The 19361-nt window shown below is 38.9% G+C and overlaps 4 protein-coding genes across 15 annotated transcripts; 2 read left to right on the forward strand and 2 right to left on the reverse strand.

The window, feature by feature from the left end:
- Window positions 1-655: 655 nt before the first annotated feature.
- On the reverse strand, window positions 656-5758 carry LOC111248659 (WD repeat-containing protein 89). 3 transcript variants are annotated; one of them, XM_022801367.2, is made up of 9 exons: window positions 5542-5758; window positions 4920-5049; window positions 4300-4396; window positions 3886-4009; window positions 3517-3698; window positions 2673-2804; window positions 2289-2447; window positions 1502-1777; window positions 656-1020 (listed from the first exon to the last, which is right to left on the reverse strand). In XM_022801367.2, exons 2-9 carry the CDS (start codon window positions 5006-5008, stop codon window positions 967-969), a joined length of 1113 nt encoding a protein of 370 aa, XP_022657102.1. In that variant the 5' UTR covers window positions 5009-5049; window positions 5542-5758; the 3' UTR covers window positions 656-966. The 3 variants fall into 3 exon arrangements, with proteins under 3 accessions (XP_022657102.1, XP_022657101.1, XP_022657103.1); XM_022801366.2 differs by having other exon boundaries at window positions 4920-5085; window positions 5542-5708; XM_022801368.2 differs by lacking the exon at window positions 5542-5758 and having other exon boundaries at window positions 3886-3978; window positions 4920-4938.
- A 151-nt stretch (window positions 5759-5909) lies between these two features.
- LOC111248660 (uncharacterized) lies at window positions 5910-11876 on the forward strand. Of its 3 annotated transcripts, XM_022801371.2 has the most exons (6): window positions 5910-6157; window positions 7946-8092; window positions 8450-8607; window positions 8867-9313; window positions 9855-9902; window positions 10729-10871. In XM_022801371.2, exons 1-5 carry the CDS (start codon window positions 6123-6125, stop codon window positions 9887-9889), a joined length of 822 nt encoding a protein of 273 aa, XP_022657106.1. In that variant the 5' UTR covers window positions 5910-6122; the 3' UTR covers window positions 9890-9902; window positions 10729-10871. The 3 variants fall into 3 exon arrangements, with proteins under 3 accessions (XP_022657106.1, XP_022657105.1, XP_022657104.1); XM_022801370.2 differs by lacking the exon at window positions 9855-9902 and having other exon boundaries at window positions 7909-8092; window positions 10729-11876; XM_022801369.2 differs by lacking the exon at window positions 9855-9902 and having other exon boundaries at window positions 5911-6157; window positions 10729-11876.
- A 718-nt stretch (window positions 11877-12594) lies between these two features.
- Window positions 12595-14570, reverse strand: Blos2 (biogenesis of lysosome-related organelles complex 1 subunit 2). 5 transcript variants are annotated; one of them, XM_022801379.2, is made up of 3 exons: window positions 14421-14570; window positions 13558-13716; window positions 12595-13467 (listed from the first exon to the last, which is right to left on the reverse strand). In XM_022801379.2, the coding sequence occupies exons 2-3, from the start codon at window positions 13702-13704 to the stop codon at window positions 13294-13296; spliced, it is 321 nt and encodes a 106-aa protein (XP_022657114.1). In that variant the 5' UTR covers window positions 13705-13716; window positions 14421-14570; the 3' UTR covers window positions 12595-13293. The 5 variants fall into 5 exon arrangements, with proteins under 5 accessions (XP_022657114.1, XP_086845110.1, XP_022657112.1 ...); XM_086988984.1 differs by having other exon boundaries at window positions 13558-13710; window positions 14421-14562; XM_022801377.2 differs by lacking the exon at window positions 14421-14570 and adding an exon at window positions 14216-14414.
- A 71-nt stretch (window positions 14571-14641) lies between these two features.
- Window positions 14642-19115, forward strand: LOC111248661 (transcription factor BTF3 homolog 4-like). 4 transcript variants are annotated; one of them, XM_022801373.2, is made up of 3 exons: window positions 14642-14743; window positions 18477-18534; window positions 18640-19115. In XM_022801373.2, exons 2-3 carry the CDS (start codon window positions 18481-18483, stop codon window positions 19063-19065), a joined length of 480 nt encoding a protein of 159 aa, XP_022657108.1. In that variant the 5' UTR covers window positions 14642-14743; window positions 18477-18480; the 3' UTR covers window positions 19066-19115. The 4 variants fall into 4 exon arrangements, with proteins under 4 accessions (XP_022657108.1, XP_022657110.1, XP_022657109.1 ...); XM_022801375.2 differs by lacking the exon at window positions 14642-14743 and adding an exon at window positions 14763-15159; XM_022801374.2 differs by lacking the exon at window positions 14642-14743 and adding an exon at window positions 14763-15123.
- Window positions 19116-19361: the final 246 nt, after the last annotated feature.

A 19361-nucleotide genomic window follows, 5' to 3' on the forward strand; every position in this document is an offset into this window, starting at 1 on the left:
GCAATTTTCACTTATTTATTAACCAATCGTCGCAGCGCACCAATTTTAAAATAATGCGTCTCTCTGAAGCGTTAAAGATCGCTAGTAATTCGAGTCATGTACCATGGCTTGTATCAGAAGTGAAGCGTCAGCTTCGAAGAATGCAGCTCAAAAAAAAATTCCGAAAAAATTTAGATTCGTTTATAAACAATGTAATTATAAAGAATTTTTTTCCGTTCTCTATTAAAAAGAAGCAAGGCAAAAATGATTTCAAATAATACCTCTGCAATAACGTCGCGACGTTAAGTTGATTGCATGTCGATTTTATAGTGGCTTGGTTAATCCTGTGTCTCAGGAAACAAGCTCAGGCTGTCGTAATTCCTTTTTTGCTTTTATATTCAAGAGGCGCTACCAACATTTCAGTTATAAATTATTCAAGTTGAAAATTAGTTAATGAAACATAGCTAGGATAATTTTGCGTGTTTTCAGATCTTGTGTTTAGTATGAGCAATATAGAGCACCATAAAATGGATTTACAAGAAGTTTCGTGTGGGTTTAAGGAGCGCATTGGTCTTACCTTATGATATAAAATCATATCTAAACAATGGTACAGCGATATTTAAAAGATGCCGAAATAATTAGTACAAAGTAATGAAAAAAATCAAAACAAACGTAATGTTTCAACAATGTTCCCGTAATTTATTTATAAGGCTATATATTTTATCTGTGCAAATATACAACTACAAACGAGCTAATTAAATAGCTATTCTTCCGCGTCTAGCAGTTATACATTAGTATATACATTTCTAATAATAATATTCTGACAGTACCGTCTTACGGTGTATCGACGAAGCTCGGAGCTCGACCAATGAATAAACATATTTGGTTGAATCCTATTTCGAACAAATTGCACCAATTTTTTGTACATACAACTATTATCAATATTAGTCGTAATACAATTCATCCTCATGTGTAGATTCAAATCGTTCAATACGGCTTAGCTTTATGAAGCTTTGATTTGGTTTTTATCGATGATCCCGCCTGAAAATGTCAAACGATTTAAAAAATCTATGAGATACCAGTAATCACATCGGTTACCTTTCATATTCTGATAGCAAAACGCTAATTATGCTCAAATGTGAATCGTCGTCCGGGAAACTTCACAAATGAAACCTATGGTTGAATAACCAAAGAAATGCGCGTAAATCATGAAAAAGTAGCCAAGTAATTTATCTACGACATATGAAATAAAATCGAATATACTTAGCTATTGATGGAATAAAAAATCACTCTAGGGTGAAATCTTGATTTAGACAGACGTTTCCGTGAAATAAAACAATACTGATCTACTTATTCTCTTCTATCTAAATCGTAAGTTATATCAAGTGAATGTATGGCATATTCCCGGAAATTTATAACCGTTCGGTCGCCTCTATGGTTTTTCGTATCCGCCTGTGTAATTGCAAACTGTGACCTCTGATTTTTGAGACCTCGATGAATTAAGGCTTAGCTCGCTTTATACCTTGAAGTCTTTTGCAGCTACCCCCGCACATTGTGCGCCCTCTTTCCAGTAACAAACGATGCCATCCTCTCCTGCAGTCCATAAGGATTTCTGTTGGCCAGTTTCGTCTCGGCCTGCTACTGCAGCCCGGACAAGATCATGATGGGACGCGGCCAACGAAGCGAGGTGAACACCAGCTTCTGTCCACAGCTCTACCTTGCCGTCGTTTGACGAACTCACCAAGGTTGAGAGTCCATCGTCAAATGTCACCATTCCCACTAAATGGTCGACGACAATCTACACAAAGAAATAAAACTACCATCAGCAAATGTATGTTTAGAGCAGTCTACGGCAGAGTGATTTGCCTTCACGTGGAAACTGGTAGATTAACGAATTAGGGCTTACGAAAGCATGAAAATCGAAAAAAAAAATCAGTCAACAAGCACTTATAAATACCTTAGTACCAATTGCTACAATTACAAAAGAGCGTTTCCTAATTTAAGAAAAGAAGTAAAAGTTTTCTTGACGCAGGGCTTAGCACAAAGTCGTAGAATCGTAGGTTTTCTACCAAAAATTAGTAAGGACATACCCAATAACCCACTTAATAATGTATTAATTAATGACATTTGTCTTTCTGGAGCATCATATTACTATTGACAAAGAAAAACAGTAACACACTAGGACTAACTTGCTTGTAGTTAACTCTGTCGTCGATTCAATATTTCACCCAAATGTAGAACTTAACGATAAGGATGATACTGACGCTAACAGTACGACACGGTAGTCTTACTAAATTTTCAATACATACCTTGTTATCGCCAGCATTCCCCTCGACGAGCTTCTCTCTGGTCCTTCGAAATTTTGGTTCAGCATCATCAGCCTCCCACCACTGAAACTCTTCTTCTGAAGTCACTATTGCTAAACGGTCCACATCTAATGCAGTCCTTTTAAGCCACGACACAGAACTCTAACACGAGGAACAAGTAACGATAAAATAGCGAAGTTCAGTCACTCTTTGCTATGAAAATGATTCTTTAGAAACTGCTTCACATAAATATTTATCCGCCGAATTTGGTCCCGATATAAGGTAACGCACATTTAATTATTTCTAGGCACCTATTGCTTCTTCGCCTGTTTCAAGAAAAGACATTTTCACACCAAAGATTATCTATGGTCATAATTTCCTACGTACCACGGCACACTCTGCATTAAGCGTATACAGCAGAGCGTCATCTTCGCATGCCTCATCGATGTCAAAAACATTAACAAGACCGTCCACTCCTCCAGTAAGTAGAAACGACTTCGCCGAGGGATGGAATCGCACCTGTAAACGGTGAATAAATAGTAAAACGAAATTCAATAACAATAATTATCATAATTATTAAAATAATACTAATTCATACATAAATAATAATTAAAAAGTAATAAATTATGGGCGGTAGCGTTGGAAAATTGTTAAATCGTGGTTACTCATCTCTTCGATGGCTAGGGGAGTATTCGTTAGATAGATAACCAACTATGATAGAGTATTCAATTGTATTCGTTATTTTATAGAAGCTCCGGTGATCCTAACAATGGAACTGCTAAAACATATGTAACTTGATTCCGGTGACTAGCGACGAGCAGGCTTAACACATTTAACGTTTCAAGTACTTGAGCTTGTCTAGCCTATCCTACATTAGAAATAGAGTTCAGTAAGTATTTTTACGGATAAGATCTGCACGAAATTCTTGAGATCCACACATTTAGTTTTTTCCACATATTTTAAAATTAGTTAATTATGACCATTAGTTTGTTGCTGCGATTTCTTTTTTATATTGAGAGATTTAAAATACATATTGGGAAAGGTGCTTACAGTCTCAGACTATATGTACTTCGTTACCTTTATATTAGTGTTATGCTCAGTGTTTTAAGCGCCGTCTCCATAATTAATGGAAAAATATGGAAAACACAGGAAAGCAACCTTCTTCGGAGATCCGGTTGCACACCGAAGGTGTCTGCATATTTAAACAATTGTAGTTATAAGATCGGCTTACCTGTGTTACGTCTTTACTGTGAGTATCCCAATAGCCGCCCATGAGCTTTCGCGTATTACGCAGGTCCCAAAATAGGATAAAAGCATCTTCCTTTAAGGTTTCGCTACCAGCACAAGCCACAGTTCCTTCAAGATTTACGTCGCAACTTAGGAGGGGTTTCAATTCGGCAGCGGGGTCTGTCGCTAGGTAGTTTACAGGAAATAGTATTACTCAGAGTTAAAGCATAGGTTAGGGCAAAAGCAAGAATTTACGCTATTATATATATATTTAATATTTGTTTTCATAAATAAATTTAAAGAAAAATAAATTAGGTTACGGTACCACACGTGGAAGATATGACTGTGTGTGTAACAATGGCTTGTTCCTTACTTGATGACATTTCTAATGAAACTCTATCGGGCTCTCTTAGGTCCCACAGCCGTAAGAAGCCATCGGATGAGCACGCCATCACGCTATTTTCGTCTGCAAACTTTAATTCTGTTAATCGCACATTCTGAAAGCCGGAAGCCGCACAAAATAACAGGGGCTGATTGCAGGATGTAAGCTCTTATAAATTTGGGTTTATAATATAATTGCTAGTTGTGCAAAGAAAACATGAAGCAATTTATATGAATTACACTGGTAACTGAGATATGGTTATCGAAAGAAAGCCAGTGGTTAGGTTAAAACTAACACCGTGATAAATATGTTCTGAAAATATGTTCTAGGCATGTTATGCAAACCAAAATGTTATCAATGTTTTATGAGCCTACTCGGCTACAAATGCCGCCTCATCTTTCTTACCTTGCTGTTAACTGTTAATTTCTTCGTCACTTGGAGACCGTGGCAGTCAATTACGCGTAAACCAGATGGTATAATTATACATAACTGGGACGTCGCACTGAAATTAATTAAAACAACTTAATGAACTCCGTGAAAAGCGATAGTTGGTCTAAAAATAGCCAGTGTAACTTAATGAGGCCGTCTGCAAAGCGAGCATCCAGATGAGAAGTACACAATCGATTCTGTATAAAATAGCAAAACGTTTCGTAGGAATATATGTGAACCATTGTCAAAAAAAGCATGAAAGTAAAGATGTAAGTAAGATGAAAGCAAACACGTCAAAAGTGGATAATGCAAGTAATGAAAATTATATTTATGACTCGATTTAGCCTTAGACGTGCTTAATTATGCTGGTAATAATAATACCAGTCCACCTTCTCTATAATACGGTTATGTCCAAGAATAGCTAACTGAACATACGAAATTTAGCAGACTATCAATTCATGAACATCTAAGAAAGACATGCGTAGTAGACATTACATTAAGTGAGATGTCCTACTTTATTCTGTTTTAGTTCTGAACCATACTTATTTCTTACTTTAAAAAAAATAACTATAATCTCAATCATACTTATTACTTACTCGCTATAATCGATGGCTGATATATAAGAGTTTTGCTCTATAAGTTTACTGGCCACGCAAACAAACGCATTAGTAATAGGTAACTTCATTTTAGCCTCCGCTGTGGTGGAACCGATGGTTTTCCGTCGCACTTTTCACGTAGTTATAGATCACACAACAGCAGCGTCTAGTTAAAAAACACAATTTCCATTACTGTTTTTGAGAATAATAAAAATATTTTCAGAATTTGATAATCTCAGTTGTAACCATATACAGGGCTGCGTACAAGATGCGCGTTGAAGCAGTCTAAGAAATTAGACGCGTTTTATGCTTGTCTGCTTAATTAAATTTGCGCTCAAATATCGTTTTTCTTGTTTAACATTTTTTGATTCAGCACTTATACATATAGCGTGCTCCTGTGGACGGAATGTTCCGTCTCAGCTTCAACAAAGGCACGTGCTACACCTGGCGCGGAGCTGTGGTGAACAGCGATACTAACAACCAATTGAATTTTGCCGGCAAGTTATCTCAAAACATTGGACTAGATCTGTCGGGATTCAGTGCTAACTCCCTTTACTACTTTTGGAACCTGCTACATAGCTGAAAGCTCTCTTAACTACTTAAATTCTTTAATTGAAATTACCATTAATTGAAATTTAGTTTTCCGCTACATAGTCAATTTCAACGTGCACCACAGTTAGCTTCTAGGGCCTGTTCACGTTCCTATTTGAACATATATCTCATTATGAAGAAGCCGACTAATAGTGCAATTCTTCAGTCAATAAAGCAGGCTGCAATAGTAACTAATTTCATTCCTGGACTGTTGATTACGAAGAGATTTAGGAGGATCCGGAGAAACCCCGCGAAAGGTTCAGCCCAAGTCCCCAAGCAAAACGCGACTCGGAATCACTACACCTTCCTGCGTTCGAGTGTCCGCCACTTTAGCGGGAGCCAGTTCTGTAACGGCGGCCATAGCTGTGTACACGCCAGCCACAACTCTGCTTCTGACCAGTCGATTTAATGCAGCGAGTGAGTTCAGTAGACAGGTCGATCAATCCGTGCGCAAAAACAGGAAGATCCCACATTCGACTAGGCGTGAGCTGTATACCTTTTGTGCCGTCTTGTTAGTCACCTCTCGGGTTATTTGACATAACTAGTGCATTTATCCCGTAATCGGAAACTACAAAGAGCCCTAAGTATCTTCTCTAAATTGAGTGCACCATAATGGGCCGTGACGAAGGCCGCAACGAGAAGCGTCGGTAAGTGCTAAGGTTTCAGGACAATTACCGAAAACCTAGAACGACTATTTCATAGTGGGTGGAAGCAGTTCTAGACTTAAAAAATTTGGGCCTATTGAGTAGCTGGTGTGTGTACCGATTTGTTTTTGAAGTCGCCAATTAAGCTTAGGGTTGACTAAGTTTATAAACCCAGCCACGCATTAGGTAAAGCATAACTCCAGAACTATGCCGAAAATGTCGTAGTACGATGTAGTCTGTGTGGCTATCAGATTATATAAAAAATATATTTAATTGTTTCGTAAAAACAACGCAATTTTGATATAGATTCGACTCAAATTCTCAAATACTCAAAGATGGCATGTGTTTGATTAGGAATGTCGAGAACTGCTTCGGTAAGCCTTTAAATAAATTTTATATAGGAAAATCAAGATAGATTTAAAATAGTTCAGTGGCTGCGTGTTTTATATTCGGTGGCGTGGTTTATTCTGAAAATTGTAGACTATTCAATTACGTTTACTGATGGCACAGTCGAATTTTGAAAAATGTTGTTCACCGCATCAATCGTTCTGCGATGGGTCTATGGTAGCGTCGGTTATTAAGATCAGTCCAAACAAGGTCGTAATAAGAATTTGCTTGTGCCGGAAGTAATCAACAAGGGCAACCGAGGTTTTCGTGTGATTTTGTTATAATTTGTGAGCTTTGACAGATGTTCAGTATTGGCGATAAAAAAAATTGCGGGCTTAGATTCAGGTGTTCGTTTCATCGAGGCTCCTATATATTACACGAGGACACACAGGCTGGCGTTTTCTCATACCTATAAATACATAGCATCGCCAATGATTCGAAACAATTAACACTACCACGAATACTAAATCATTATTTTAGCTTTTTTTTTCCTTTGACATTACGAAATAGCGATGATGTTACATTAGAATGTAAATGAGCATTAATTAGCTGTATTTTCTCGACCTAATTGTATGTGAAAAATTCAAAAATTTTTGTAGGGTCCAAGTTGGCTGCAGTTGGAACAGGATAAAATTCAATTTACAACCTGAATGAGATCAAACTATTTTGACCTCAGTAAAGAAATCCTTTAGCGAGCATTAGACTTTAATGCTAAAGTTTAAAAAAGTTTGTACGGTATTGTTTTCCATCTATGAAATGTGTGAAACATGATTTTCATAAGAACATGTTGGCAAAGAAGACGGTTTTTTTAGATATGTTTAAATACGTAGATTTCTATAATTCCAACCAAGCGTTCTGTTATTTCTGTAGAAATAATACAATTTCTACGTATGTTGCTATGTTGATATCCTAGAAGCTGCCTTGTTTTTGAGTTATGGTCTCTGTTTTATCGTTATGCCAAAACATGCTATTTAATAGATTTTTAATAGATCGAACGACTCATCGAGCCAATTAATTATACGCAAAAATAATTGCAGCCATGTAGAAGCCCACTGCTCTGTTTGAAGATACCCGGTAGTGCTTGTAAAGAACACGGTTAAACTAATGCTCAACAGATACTGTTGTAATGGGTAAATTGCAGATTTTGTAGCTAATGTACAGCGGACCCTTGTTCTCATTGTTATATCATATCCTATTATTTGCATTGATTTGTCACTTCTACTGCTAGCGAGACCCAATCTGAGAATTATTTCAGTATGTTCTTTAAAGACCGTAACTAAACGTAATTGTCTTTGTTCTTTTTTACATATCATATGTTTGGTACAAGAGATTTACCAAGCTTTGATATCCACACCTTGGGTATCAAGGTACATGATGCCGTTCATTGCTTGTTTCCATTTGCAGAGATCGGCGGGAACGATCTCGGGACAGATCTCGCGAAAGACGAAGGGACCGCTCCCGATCTCGGGTGAGATCACGTGACCGAATGTCGGGTTTTCGCAACCGAAGCCGTAGTAGGGATCATCGTCACGGTACCAATGACTCTAACAGGTAAGTATAGATTTTTCTATCTTTTTGAAGTTTGAGTAGATGGTTAAGGGGCGAAATATTGGAACGTTAAGTCAGCACCGTAGAATTTATAAAAACTTCAATCCATCTCATCGTGGCTGATATAAATAGATATTATATTGACTTATCGAAATATTCTCGAAAGTATTTTTTCGAAAAGTTATTTTAGTGGCTAGTTCAAACCTTCCTGGCTGTCCTTATAACTGCTTCGTTAATAATTTTTCGACTCTATGTAAAATAAGGAAACTGTTATCAAGCGAAACATATTCTGCCCTTCGGTTCATACGCTTCAGTATGTAATATATTTGTGACTTTACTTATTCTTTTGGGGGAGTTTAGACGCGACTATTGTCGCGATGATCGTCGAGGCCGTGACCGAGCTCCTAGTGACCGCAGCGACCGTCGTGGAGAACGTCGAAGGTCAACCGAAAGAAAGAAGGCTGACTCGCCAGAGCTTCCTCGGGCTAACAAATTCTTCGACCGGGCACGGAAATTAGGTAAAAAACTAACGCTTGTGAACTGTCAAATTGTAGCAATGAATAGTAAGCAATGTAACGCCCCTATGGTAAAATAACTATATAGTTTACGTAAACAATTTAATTTTTTTTATGTGAATATCATATGTGTTCATCGGCGCTTCACCTGTAAGCGTACTTGTTTTCCCACATGTTGAAAGCGTTCTCCGATTATCCTTTTTTCCTCTGTAAATTTCCGCAATTTCTATAATTGTTTGCTGTCAATGTGGTTGCCTTGCAGGCATTGTTCCAGACACAACCCACATCACTACGCCCGCGTCATCATCCTCGTCAGATGCCGAACAAACTACCAGCGCACAGCCATCGACTGCTGTCGCTGCGAGTCTTGCCGCAGCCCGTGCTCTCGCATTATCCGCTTCACTAACTCAGGCAGGAGTGAATCGCAATCAGACCTTACCTTTAGGTCTTCCTTTGGGAGCAAGTGGCATCGGGTCCGGCGGTGTAGCCATTCCCAGCCCGAACCCGGACGTACCCTCGTATTACAACCCAGCGAATGTGAATACGCAGCGAATTGCCGATCAGATTAAGAAACGGAAAATGCTGTGGACGAGACCTGGCTCGGAAGAAGGAAAGAAAGAAGAGAACTCGGCCGGCGAGCAACATAGCGATCAAAGCCAAGCTCCTGGCTCATCCACAGTAAAGCATTGGGCAAAGGCTACATTTAAAGGTTAGTGCATCTCCGTAAATTGCAAAAATTTGCAACCCGCACAATGCACTGCAAGGGGGACTGCAGCTAGGTAATATAAGACCTTTTGAGAGTGTGTCGGTGGAACTCTGCAGACTGCTTTTTCCTATATCAGACTTCGCTTAAGCGTTTCGGGTTTTCTGTGACATGTTTTCTAGAAACATTCCATATATGTCGTGAAATGGCACGGTTCTTCGAAGATATTTTTACCCTGAAAAGCGTAGTTTTTTTTCTACCTAAACAAGTGGCGACCTTCTAAAAGAAAAGTTTCTCTATAATCTAGACATCTTTGACGCATTTCAAAGAGACTGGCAGGCACAAGTGTTGTGCAATCCAACGTTATTCCTTTTACATGATGATTTAAAGTTTTGTTTTTTTGTAATTTTGTTTTTCTCTCCACAAATTGATTTGTAATCTACCGTATCTAGTGGGAAATGACACATATGTTTCTGACTCGTTGAATCTGTTATTGGGCAGTTACTTTAACCATGTTGTTGTTATTGTTGTCTCGGCGACTGGGCAGATATGCGCCTGGAGCCCAACCTGTGGCCCGGCTAAGGACCCCCAAGCGGTGAGTAACCTTCAAGCATACCTCAGTCATCGTGGCCTTGTGGCCCCCTTCTTCCGTACCGAAGGGGGTTCTCACGCTCTCAAGATGGCGGCCGAAGAAGATAACATACAGCCTGCGCGGAGTGCATTTGCCTAGCTCGTCTGTCCCCACGCCCCCGTACATCACGATCATTTAAAGGGTTGTAGGTTTAGGGCAGATACTTAGGCACGACACGGCTCACGTCCTTCTCAGTAGACAATACTAATTCGGTAATACTAAGGGCGAAGATCTTCGAAAGCTCGCCACAAAATAACACCATCTCTCACATTTAGCAACGGCAGTATCACAAGGTGGGCTCGCGGGCTTGGACTATAACAAACAGCATCTGGTACAGCTAAACAACGCGACGAACTAGTTCGCTGCAGCAATAATTTTTTTTTTAGGGGAAACGGTCTAGAGTAAGGAATGGAAACTACGGATTTTGATCTTATGCCTATAATATTTGTGGCAAGATTTGAAGATGTGAAGCTCTACCTTTATAAATAAAAGGAGTACGGGATGGGCTTAGAATTTGCGTTAAACTTTAAGAAGTCTTTTCCAGTACTGGGATTTATATTTTGTCTCATCGAACCACAGTATCAACGCGTTTAAGGATGTCTGACAAACATTTTCGTAATAACTCCCCTTGCTTTCGTTCCCAACGAACTTATTTTCTTTACGATGCTCTGACTTATTTGGATTTACCCCGGACGGGGAAATGTGCTTCGGATTTTGATTGACTGTCCTGTGGTTTTTCCATTTCCGTTGACCAATCGTTAGTTAATCTCTCTATGCTGCGTGTTTTCAGGTGACGATGGCAAGATGACTGCTAAGTTCCGTAAGTTGATGGGGATTAAAGACGACGATCTGAAGGATACACCGCTGAAGGATTCATCAAAAGTTCTCGACGAGCAGGACCAGCTTTTCAAACACCTTGATCAACAGTATCAGGCAGCTAGAGCTACAACTCACACTCAGCGAGGCATGGGCCTGGGGTGGGGTCACTGAAGTGAAGAGTGGGCATCTACGTTTTCTCGTTTCCGAGTAATTTACGGAAATGGATAGAGGAAAAAGCTTGTGCTAATGATCGGCGGTATTTATCAACTCTGCGGCCATCTTCGATCTCAAGCATGAAACGAACCTCGAGGAGAATGCCCTTTATGGAAGGCAATGTCTTCGTTTGGAAGGCCTCCTGAAATTCTCTTGGAGACTTGGAGCTCGTTCTCCTTCAGTGCGGGTCTCCAGCAGATTTAATTGGCTTTAAAGGGGGCTTGTTTTATTTCTATTGTTTTAGACCTATATATTTGTTTAGAATCTTTTTAGTCATCTGAAATGTTTTTTTTCGCAGAACTAGGTCGTTCAAGGCCTTTTATTGTCAGATTACTTTAAATCGTCAAAAAGTAGGAACGGACTTAGGCCATTATTTTTTTGGTGAAGAAATAGCAGTAGAACCATTGGTTGAAAGATTTAAAGGTGCATGCTATTAATTGCACAATCGAGTGAATTGGCAAGTGCATTGTTCCTATTATATGTCAGTGTTACCTTATGATGGTGGCATCACACATTCGTGCCCATTTGCGAAGACTGTAACTCCCAGAATGACGCTACAATTTACTGAGCGTTTACGTTGACTATATGCAACCGAACAATTTAACGGTGATTGCTGCTTGCAATTCTACGAGAAAGATGGTATTCCTGGCCCAAAATATCCAAAGTTGAAGTTGATTTGGGTCTCCATTACTCGGCGACAGTTGGGACATCGGCAGTTTAGAATTGCACCGATCTTGTTGGTATTCATATGTCAAGCTGGGATTTTTTAGTTAACCAAAGTCATTGCTAACAAAGACTTTGTGTATATAATTATCTGTACTATTTACTGCTAACATGATTGCTTATTGTCTAATGTACATACATAATGTCTAGACTACAATATAAAATAAGCTAGAAACAAAAGAATGTCTTTCTTTTTTAGTTAGCTACCGTCGTGGGTTTGTGAAAACCAATCTATAAGAGTATCTGCTTGTATATCACTATATATATATATATATAAGCACGATTTTTGCCGCCGCATTTACTTCATTTTTTAACACTACGTCTCAAAAAGTCAAATTGACATATTTTCGTTTTACTTCTATGATAGTCTACATTGCGAATCACATAGCAGCGACGCTATTCAACGAAAGTAGTTCAAGAACTTCCATTTACATTATAAAATGCAAATATCCACATTCCTACGGGTTCCTATTTATATTCCCATTCATAAGTTATAATGTAGGATATAAACATTATTCACAATTCTGTTTATCGTAGAACCCTTAGTACGTTGTGCTCCGGGTAGCTCTTGTCTCACTACGATATTGTGGTTCACGCGTATGAAAAAAATCTGTCGATGTCGTTTTAAAGATCGTTGCGCGAATTACTAATATGTGTGACATGCACAAAAGAAGATGGTCGAGCGACATGATAAATCAGAAAGGTTTAGGTTCAATGTAAATCCGTGCTTATATTCTATAATCTACTCGTTCCCAAATAGTTCTAAAATTTCAGTTCAGTTAAAATATTTGTTCCATGTAGAATACTAAATTGTGTATATTCGCTTCTACAGTTTTTAGTTTTCCAGTGAGAAATTCTAGCTAGGAAACTGCAAAGCTTTCACTAAAAAGTAGTTTCACCGTTAATATTGTTTAAAATATATTCTGTTTGCCTACCACAAGCTCACAAATACAAAAACCATATGTGGCATGCACCACCTAAGTTCCTATATTTTAATGGTCTTCCCACAGAGTTAATGCTTTATTAAAACTAGCCACTAAAAGGTCATTTGTACGTTTGCAATGTGCATGAAGCGCAAACTTTCACAGCATTTAAAATGCTATATTATATATATAAACATACACAAACATATATATTCCCTCCTATATTCCACAGATATTTACGCATAATTCTTCCATGCTCTTATAATATATTGCACCATCGATGGCGCAAATTACAGAATTAAATCAGTAAAATATGAATCATATGAACATTATTTACGTAATTGGTATCGTTAAGCAGCGACCAGCTGACAACGTTGGATTTAATGTAAAATTTTAAAAACTGTTGTACCTAGAGCTTCACTAAGGTAAACTAACGCAAGCTCTAGATAAAATAATAGGCCACTACCAAAATTACTTGAACAGTCTGAATGCCTATAGTATTTTATGTAAACGTCACGAAACATTTTAATAAACGTATCAATGCCGGATCCCGAACAGTGCAACCTACGCAATTGCTGGGTATCGAACTCGCACGAGGATCGCGCGTTGGACGATTCATAAATTTACATTTCTGGACATCTTCTGACCGCAGTAAGTTTATTAGCGTCATCATCGCTTCATTTGTTCTCAAGACTCTTAAATTTCTGCTCCAATTGTTTGCAGTATGCATCAAGCTTGTAGGCGGCTTGTTCCAGCGAATCCACGCTCTCCTCGATATTATCGATCTGCGCAAGTACTGGTGCCAGCTCCTTGTACTGTTGCTCCAACGCTTCTAAGGCGCTGCCGATAGCCTGCGACCAGCAGCGATGAAAAAGTTAGACAAGGTGTGTCTTCTTTGACACCGGAAGAAGTTCTACTGTACCGCAGGTTTTCGTACTTACCTGGGTCGTCTGAGTTAGATCTCGGTATTTGTTTAGAGCAGCGCGGTTCATTTGCTGTAGTAACTGGTATTCATCGAGCGTTGCGTTGAGCTCGGTGCGAACGTAATCCGCTGTAGCGGTGAACATTTTATCCGCAGCTTCTTCCATCGTATGCTGGAACTGAAAGGTTCACTAAATCAACTAGTCACCAAAGCACAGAGTCGACATATAACGGGAAATGCTAGTGAAACTATAGGCACGAATACACTGTTCTATTGTCAGTACTGAAAACCTAATTAGAGTTCTTTGAGCGGGTAGTGATATAACTGGTAACAATAATCACCATCGTTTTAAACTATATTATCATTCTTTGGTAAAAATGTTGTAATATTTGTACGTTATGATCATATTTGGAGTCCAACTGATGATAAAGATTTATTGATTAAATATATCTAAGTATATATATATATATATATATATATATATATATATAACACCTATATTGATTCCCCTACTGCACTTTGAAAGGAACTACTTGATTGACTATTGAGAAAAATGTTCGACGAACGACTTTCCCTACATCTGTCTTGGCCTAGTTGAGGACGAATTTAAGAGTAAAATTCATGTAAATTTTATTTCACTATTTCCGTGTATTACGAGATGATGCAAAGATGATTACTAAGATCTGTCAAACACTCGAATGATCCAATAATGCTCATCCGAATTAGCGCCGATGACAGAACGAAGTTGTCTATAGCCTGTAAAAAGTTCACCACGGTTGAACACAACTGCGACAATAGTAACGTCAATAGCCTTTTTGTTTCGATATTGCAAAGCGCTCTGCCAGTTTTCTATTAACTACTTCACTCAAGTGAGCTGAATACCCAATTCGTTGAATGTGTCTGTTGGTGCCTTTAGAGAGGCAATAGCAGACAACAGGAAGGCGAGCTGTATGTGCTGTTACACAAGCAAATGAACAGTAATCCTCAGTATGTCCGATAACTATCCAACAACAAATGCACATACATTCATCTAGGTTCATTCGCTTCAGATAGAACCTTGTACCTGTGGGTTTTTTTGTATTCGTGTCGATTTTCGAATTACTTCTACGGAAGTTATTGTGAGGCGCCTTTCGAAACTACGCCCCGTTCGCTCGGCCCGATTTTCTCTCGCATCTCCGAGTCGGGCGATACGGCCACTCCAAAACGTGAGCATCCTTTTCTATCAAATTTTTGTGTTTTTTAGATTATTTTGTCGATGACGAACCCGTGAACGCCAATCATCTGCGTGAGTGCATCATCGTCGACCAGCCGTACGCGGAAATTTAAATTAGTTGTTGGGAAATCGTGAAAAAAAGCCTGTTCATAGGCCTAACCACGCCGCATGTGCGCGGTGTGTATTGAGCGGCTAGCTAAAGATTTACCTAAATTCTGTGTGACACGCCAAAATCGACTGACGGAAAATGCAACCACGGCTGGAGTGTATCGCTATGTGAATTCTCTGCAAGCGAATCACGCCGACGTGTCCAGCATCGTTGTCGAAGTGCAAGTACTCATTGCCGGTTCCGCTGCCGATCTTTTTTGGAAGGTGCTTTCTCTCGGGCCAAAGTTCTACGCCCGGCTGGTATAAGAGGCCCGGCAGTGCTGTATAGACACACGGGCTTATCACACATACAGGCATATATATATACACACACACATACATATATATATATGTGTACATACACAAGTGTTTTGCAAGATTTGTAAAACAGAGATACGATAGTCCTGCCGCCAAAACATCATCGACAATGCTTAGTTTTGAGTTGACTGGGTTGGTGAATATTCGTTGAATTTTTATTTCATTGCAGAACGTATATTCGACGTGCATTATTAGCATTAGCGATAATGGGTTGACTGCAAATATACCTCCTGGAAGTTGACTATGTTTTTTATGCCTAGCTAATAGACTCTGTGGGAGGGAGCGCTCCCGTGTAACTTATTCTTCTACCAGCGGCCAGCTTGCACATCAACCACATATAGCTTTACAATTAGCAGTAATTCTTCAAGTATATGTATGTAATATACACGTTTCGCTTTTGGGGCCACAGTTACATTTTGTATTATTGGACTGGGCGTTCGCAACAATAGGTCCTTGAATCGGAATGGCTGAAAGAGGCGCTTCCAATGCAATTTTCACGTGGTCCCTCTCCAGTTGTCCTTCTAGAAGAAGTCATATTTTTCTCGTGTACTCTCACAGCAGACAGCAATTAGCTCCCACTTTTACCTACTACAGTAGGATAAGCGTTGAGCAGGCGCATGTATGTTTACATAAAAGTAAACATACCAATAACTTTTTGTGGTAAGTTGTATTATAATAAGGAATTTGTGGTTGTGATGTTGTGTTTGATCTGCCTGTCTTTGAACAAAACATAATTTTGAGCAATACATAATTTTTCAAGAAATGGTGCTGTGTGCTATGCCTACGTTTAATGTTTCAGTCTAGTGTACAGTCAGAGACCTGTGCCGAGTGTCTATTAGACGAGGTGGTAAATATGCTTGGCAAGGCAAGATCTAATTGGATAGTGAATCGTAGGTTTTTTAGGTGAATCCTACGCAATCCTAGGTCCAAATAACCTCATTCGGTTATTTGGACCTAGGATTATTGTAGTCTACCTTCCTTACTGTTCTATTACGGAAATAGGCATCCCACGCCGGCTATCTTAAATATCAACTAATATAGTTGTTTAAAACTCTGTTTTGTTGTTTGCCTGGCCGACCCAAATCAACCCCTGAACTGGTCGAATTGGGCTTTTCACGGGTCACTAGAATTTTATCCTGAGAAAAGCTGTCCAGTTTCGTCAAATAGAGCCGTTTGGTGCAGTAATTATTTCCCGGCGAAAGTTTGAACAAAGAGCGTAACGTTGATTTGGTCAAGTCTTTTTTTTTGTGATTTTTGCATCTAAGCATCTTTTACAAGAATCTATTATACATGTCTATGAGAAAGTTCTAGAGCTAAAATGGGCGGTGTTCTGGCATGATCGTCATCGGCAAATTTTCTCTGTTAATAAAATGGTAGCTGAATAGTTATGTGGAGATCTATGTAAAAAAAAGTCGTCCTCGATACCAATCGAACGCTCTCATTGAATTAAATTAAAATACGTTACATATTTCCACACCTAAAATATAGATCTTGGTGTATGTGGTCAACAACCCATAAAGAAGTTCATCTAGCCCATGTGACAGTGGGGTGTAAATGCGTTTCAAGCCATTTTAGAATGCCTTTTTAAGTGATTTTCTCAGAAGTATTGATTGGAAGGTTGTAACGGCCGATATGGCTAACACTGTAATAAAATACTTTTTTCAAAGATTACCCTTTAAAGAATTTTTTAAGAAATATCAAAACTTCGATGGCATTCCATCTGCGCAAAGTTCCATTTCGGTGACGCCAATTTTGACAAGCTGTATAACAAATACAATCCTATTTCCCATAGCTTAGACGGATATTTTGGCGTGAAAAACTCAAAAACCGAATATTGTAGCTTTTTCACTTCAGCAACACTTGAAGTTCACGTAAGGGGTATTTGCTAGTATAAAGCGAAAGCTTTTGATAAGCTGAATCGGGATGGAATACATGTTCGTATACCTGACTTTCAATTATCGGGCCGAAAGTGCCACTTAAAGGGTGAGAACTTACCGCGGTTTTATGTAGGAGGAGGGGGATGTCTTGACGCTAATTGACAGACTTTCGACGAACTACAGACGCAAACACATATCTACATCTAAAATTTATACCTTTAGTGAAAATCGCGAAAACCATACTGATTGTATCGGTTTTCTTACGTAATAATGGGGTTGCCTTTTGAGTGCCTTTTTAAGCCAGTTTTTAACAAATGACAATTGGAAAATTAATATGAAATAAATAGTAGATTTTTGCCGAATTTTCATTATTTAGTTATTATTACTATATAATTATTATTATATATAACAATGTTTTCGTAAAAAGTGTCAAAATATGTAAATGTTAATATACTAAATGAAACGTACCGACGAAAATTATATATACATATACTCCATTGAACAGAGTGCGTAACTACTTATTAAGTGAAAAATAAACATTTTTCAAGCCCTCCAAAGAACAGAATAGATCAATAGATTAGCCGGCCCTACCTGTTGCCTCGAGTGAAAAGCACGTTGCAGCAACACAGCAAAAGGCAGCATTAAACGAACGAGACAAATCAGTAGCTGGCTAAACCCTTAATGAACATATTAGTACAAACTAATGAAATGATTTCAGAAGGATAACGGGTAGGAGGGACAAGGTAATTGCAATGAGATAAATGAATATCGGCACTCGACTATACCTCTATTAAACCTGGGTGAAGGAATCAGATTGGGTAAATTAATCAACAACAAGACAAGCGCAGGTCCAAGCCGACGAGTCTCTTCTGACAGTGTACATTGGGAATTGGGTTTACAGTTTAGCAGCGAAAGTTTCTTGTCAGAAATATCGCGTCGACAGGTATTCGTTGCGATCAATAGTTCTTATCTGAAAATATTGTTACAAATTTTCAAGCTTCGTATTTCAAAACTTCGTACATCATTGCACAGTTCATCATTCAAAGGATGAACCTCACGTCTGCACTGAGACATCACCAAAAACTCTCTTCCTAACACTTCACTTGGTCTGGTGTGGTGGAATGTCAATTGTATGGGGATAAAACTTGTTGCTTTATTGTGGGAATCTCACAAGGTGCTATCCGTGTAAACGGCTTAAGATCACGTACATGCTACACATAGTAAGACGTAGCTTACAATTCAGGCGCGTTTACAGGAAAGTTAATTTGTCTGATTTACTACCAGATAGATAATTGCCAAGAAGACGTAAAAGCACGCTAAATTACTGTGTATTCATCATAATAATGGCTAACGCTTGCCTATAATAATTTTACTGAGTTCCAGGACCATGAATCAGCATAAGTTAAATAAACTTGGGCCTGCGGTCCGGATCGGCGGAAAGGTGAGATAGATATATATATATATATATATATATATATATATATATATCTATATATATAATTTGTTGTTATTACTATTATTATGTAATTATTACTTCTATTTGTAGGGCGTACCCCGACGCAAGAAGAAGGTTGTTCACCGTACTGCCAATAATGAGGAGAAGAAGCTACTAAGTGCACTGAAAAAGCTTTCTGTGAACAACATTCCCGGAATCGAAGAGGTGAATGTCATCAAAGACGACGGTAGCGTCATCCACTTTAACAATCCAAAGGTTCAGGCGTCGTTAGCGCACAACACGTTTGCGATTATAGGACGAGGCGAGGAGCGCTGCATTACCGAAATGCTGCCGAACATCTTGCCACAGCTTGGTCCTGAGTCACTTGTGCACCTCAAGGACCTCGCAACCGCGCAGAGCGGTAGCGATAAGGACGTGAAAGACAAGCAGATCAAGGATGCTGAGGGTGATGATGACGTCCCCGATCTCGTCGATAACTTCGATGAGCCCTCGAAGGCCGAGGCCGTTACAGCCTAATGTGTGTATGAATGGTATACAATAAACAATTTGTTACCAAAAACCCCGAAGCGGCTTTTTTGTTTTGTATAAGTGGGAGAAAAAGAGTTTGATACCATCACTGAAACATACAGCGCTAATTATATTTCATTTTGGCCAGAGTGAGGTCAGCTTAAATTGTGAGCAGATTTCAAACATCACATGGGAAAGGAAAGCAACTGAACAGATAGCAGTGAATCGATCAGTTCATGCAATAATAGATGGATCGAAAATACATTAATGTTTGTATGGTTGGCATAGCTACGTTTGATTAAAAC

Source organism: Varroa destructor, unplaced genomic scaffold (assembly GCF_002443255.2).
Source record: "Varroa destructor unplaced genomic scaffold, Vdes_3.0 BEIS01000004.1, whole genome shotgun sequence".
NCBI lineage: Eukaryota > Metazoa > Arthropoda > Arachnida > Mesostigmata > Varroidae > Varroa > Varroa destructor.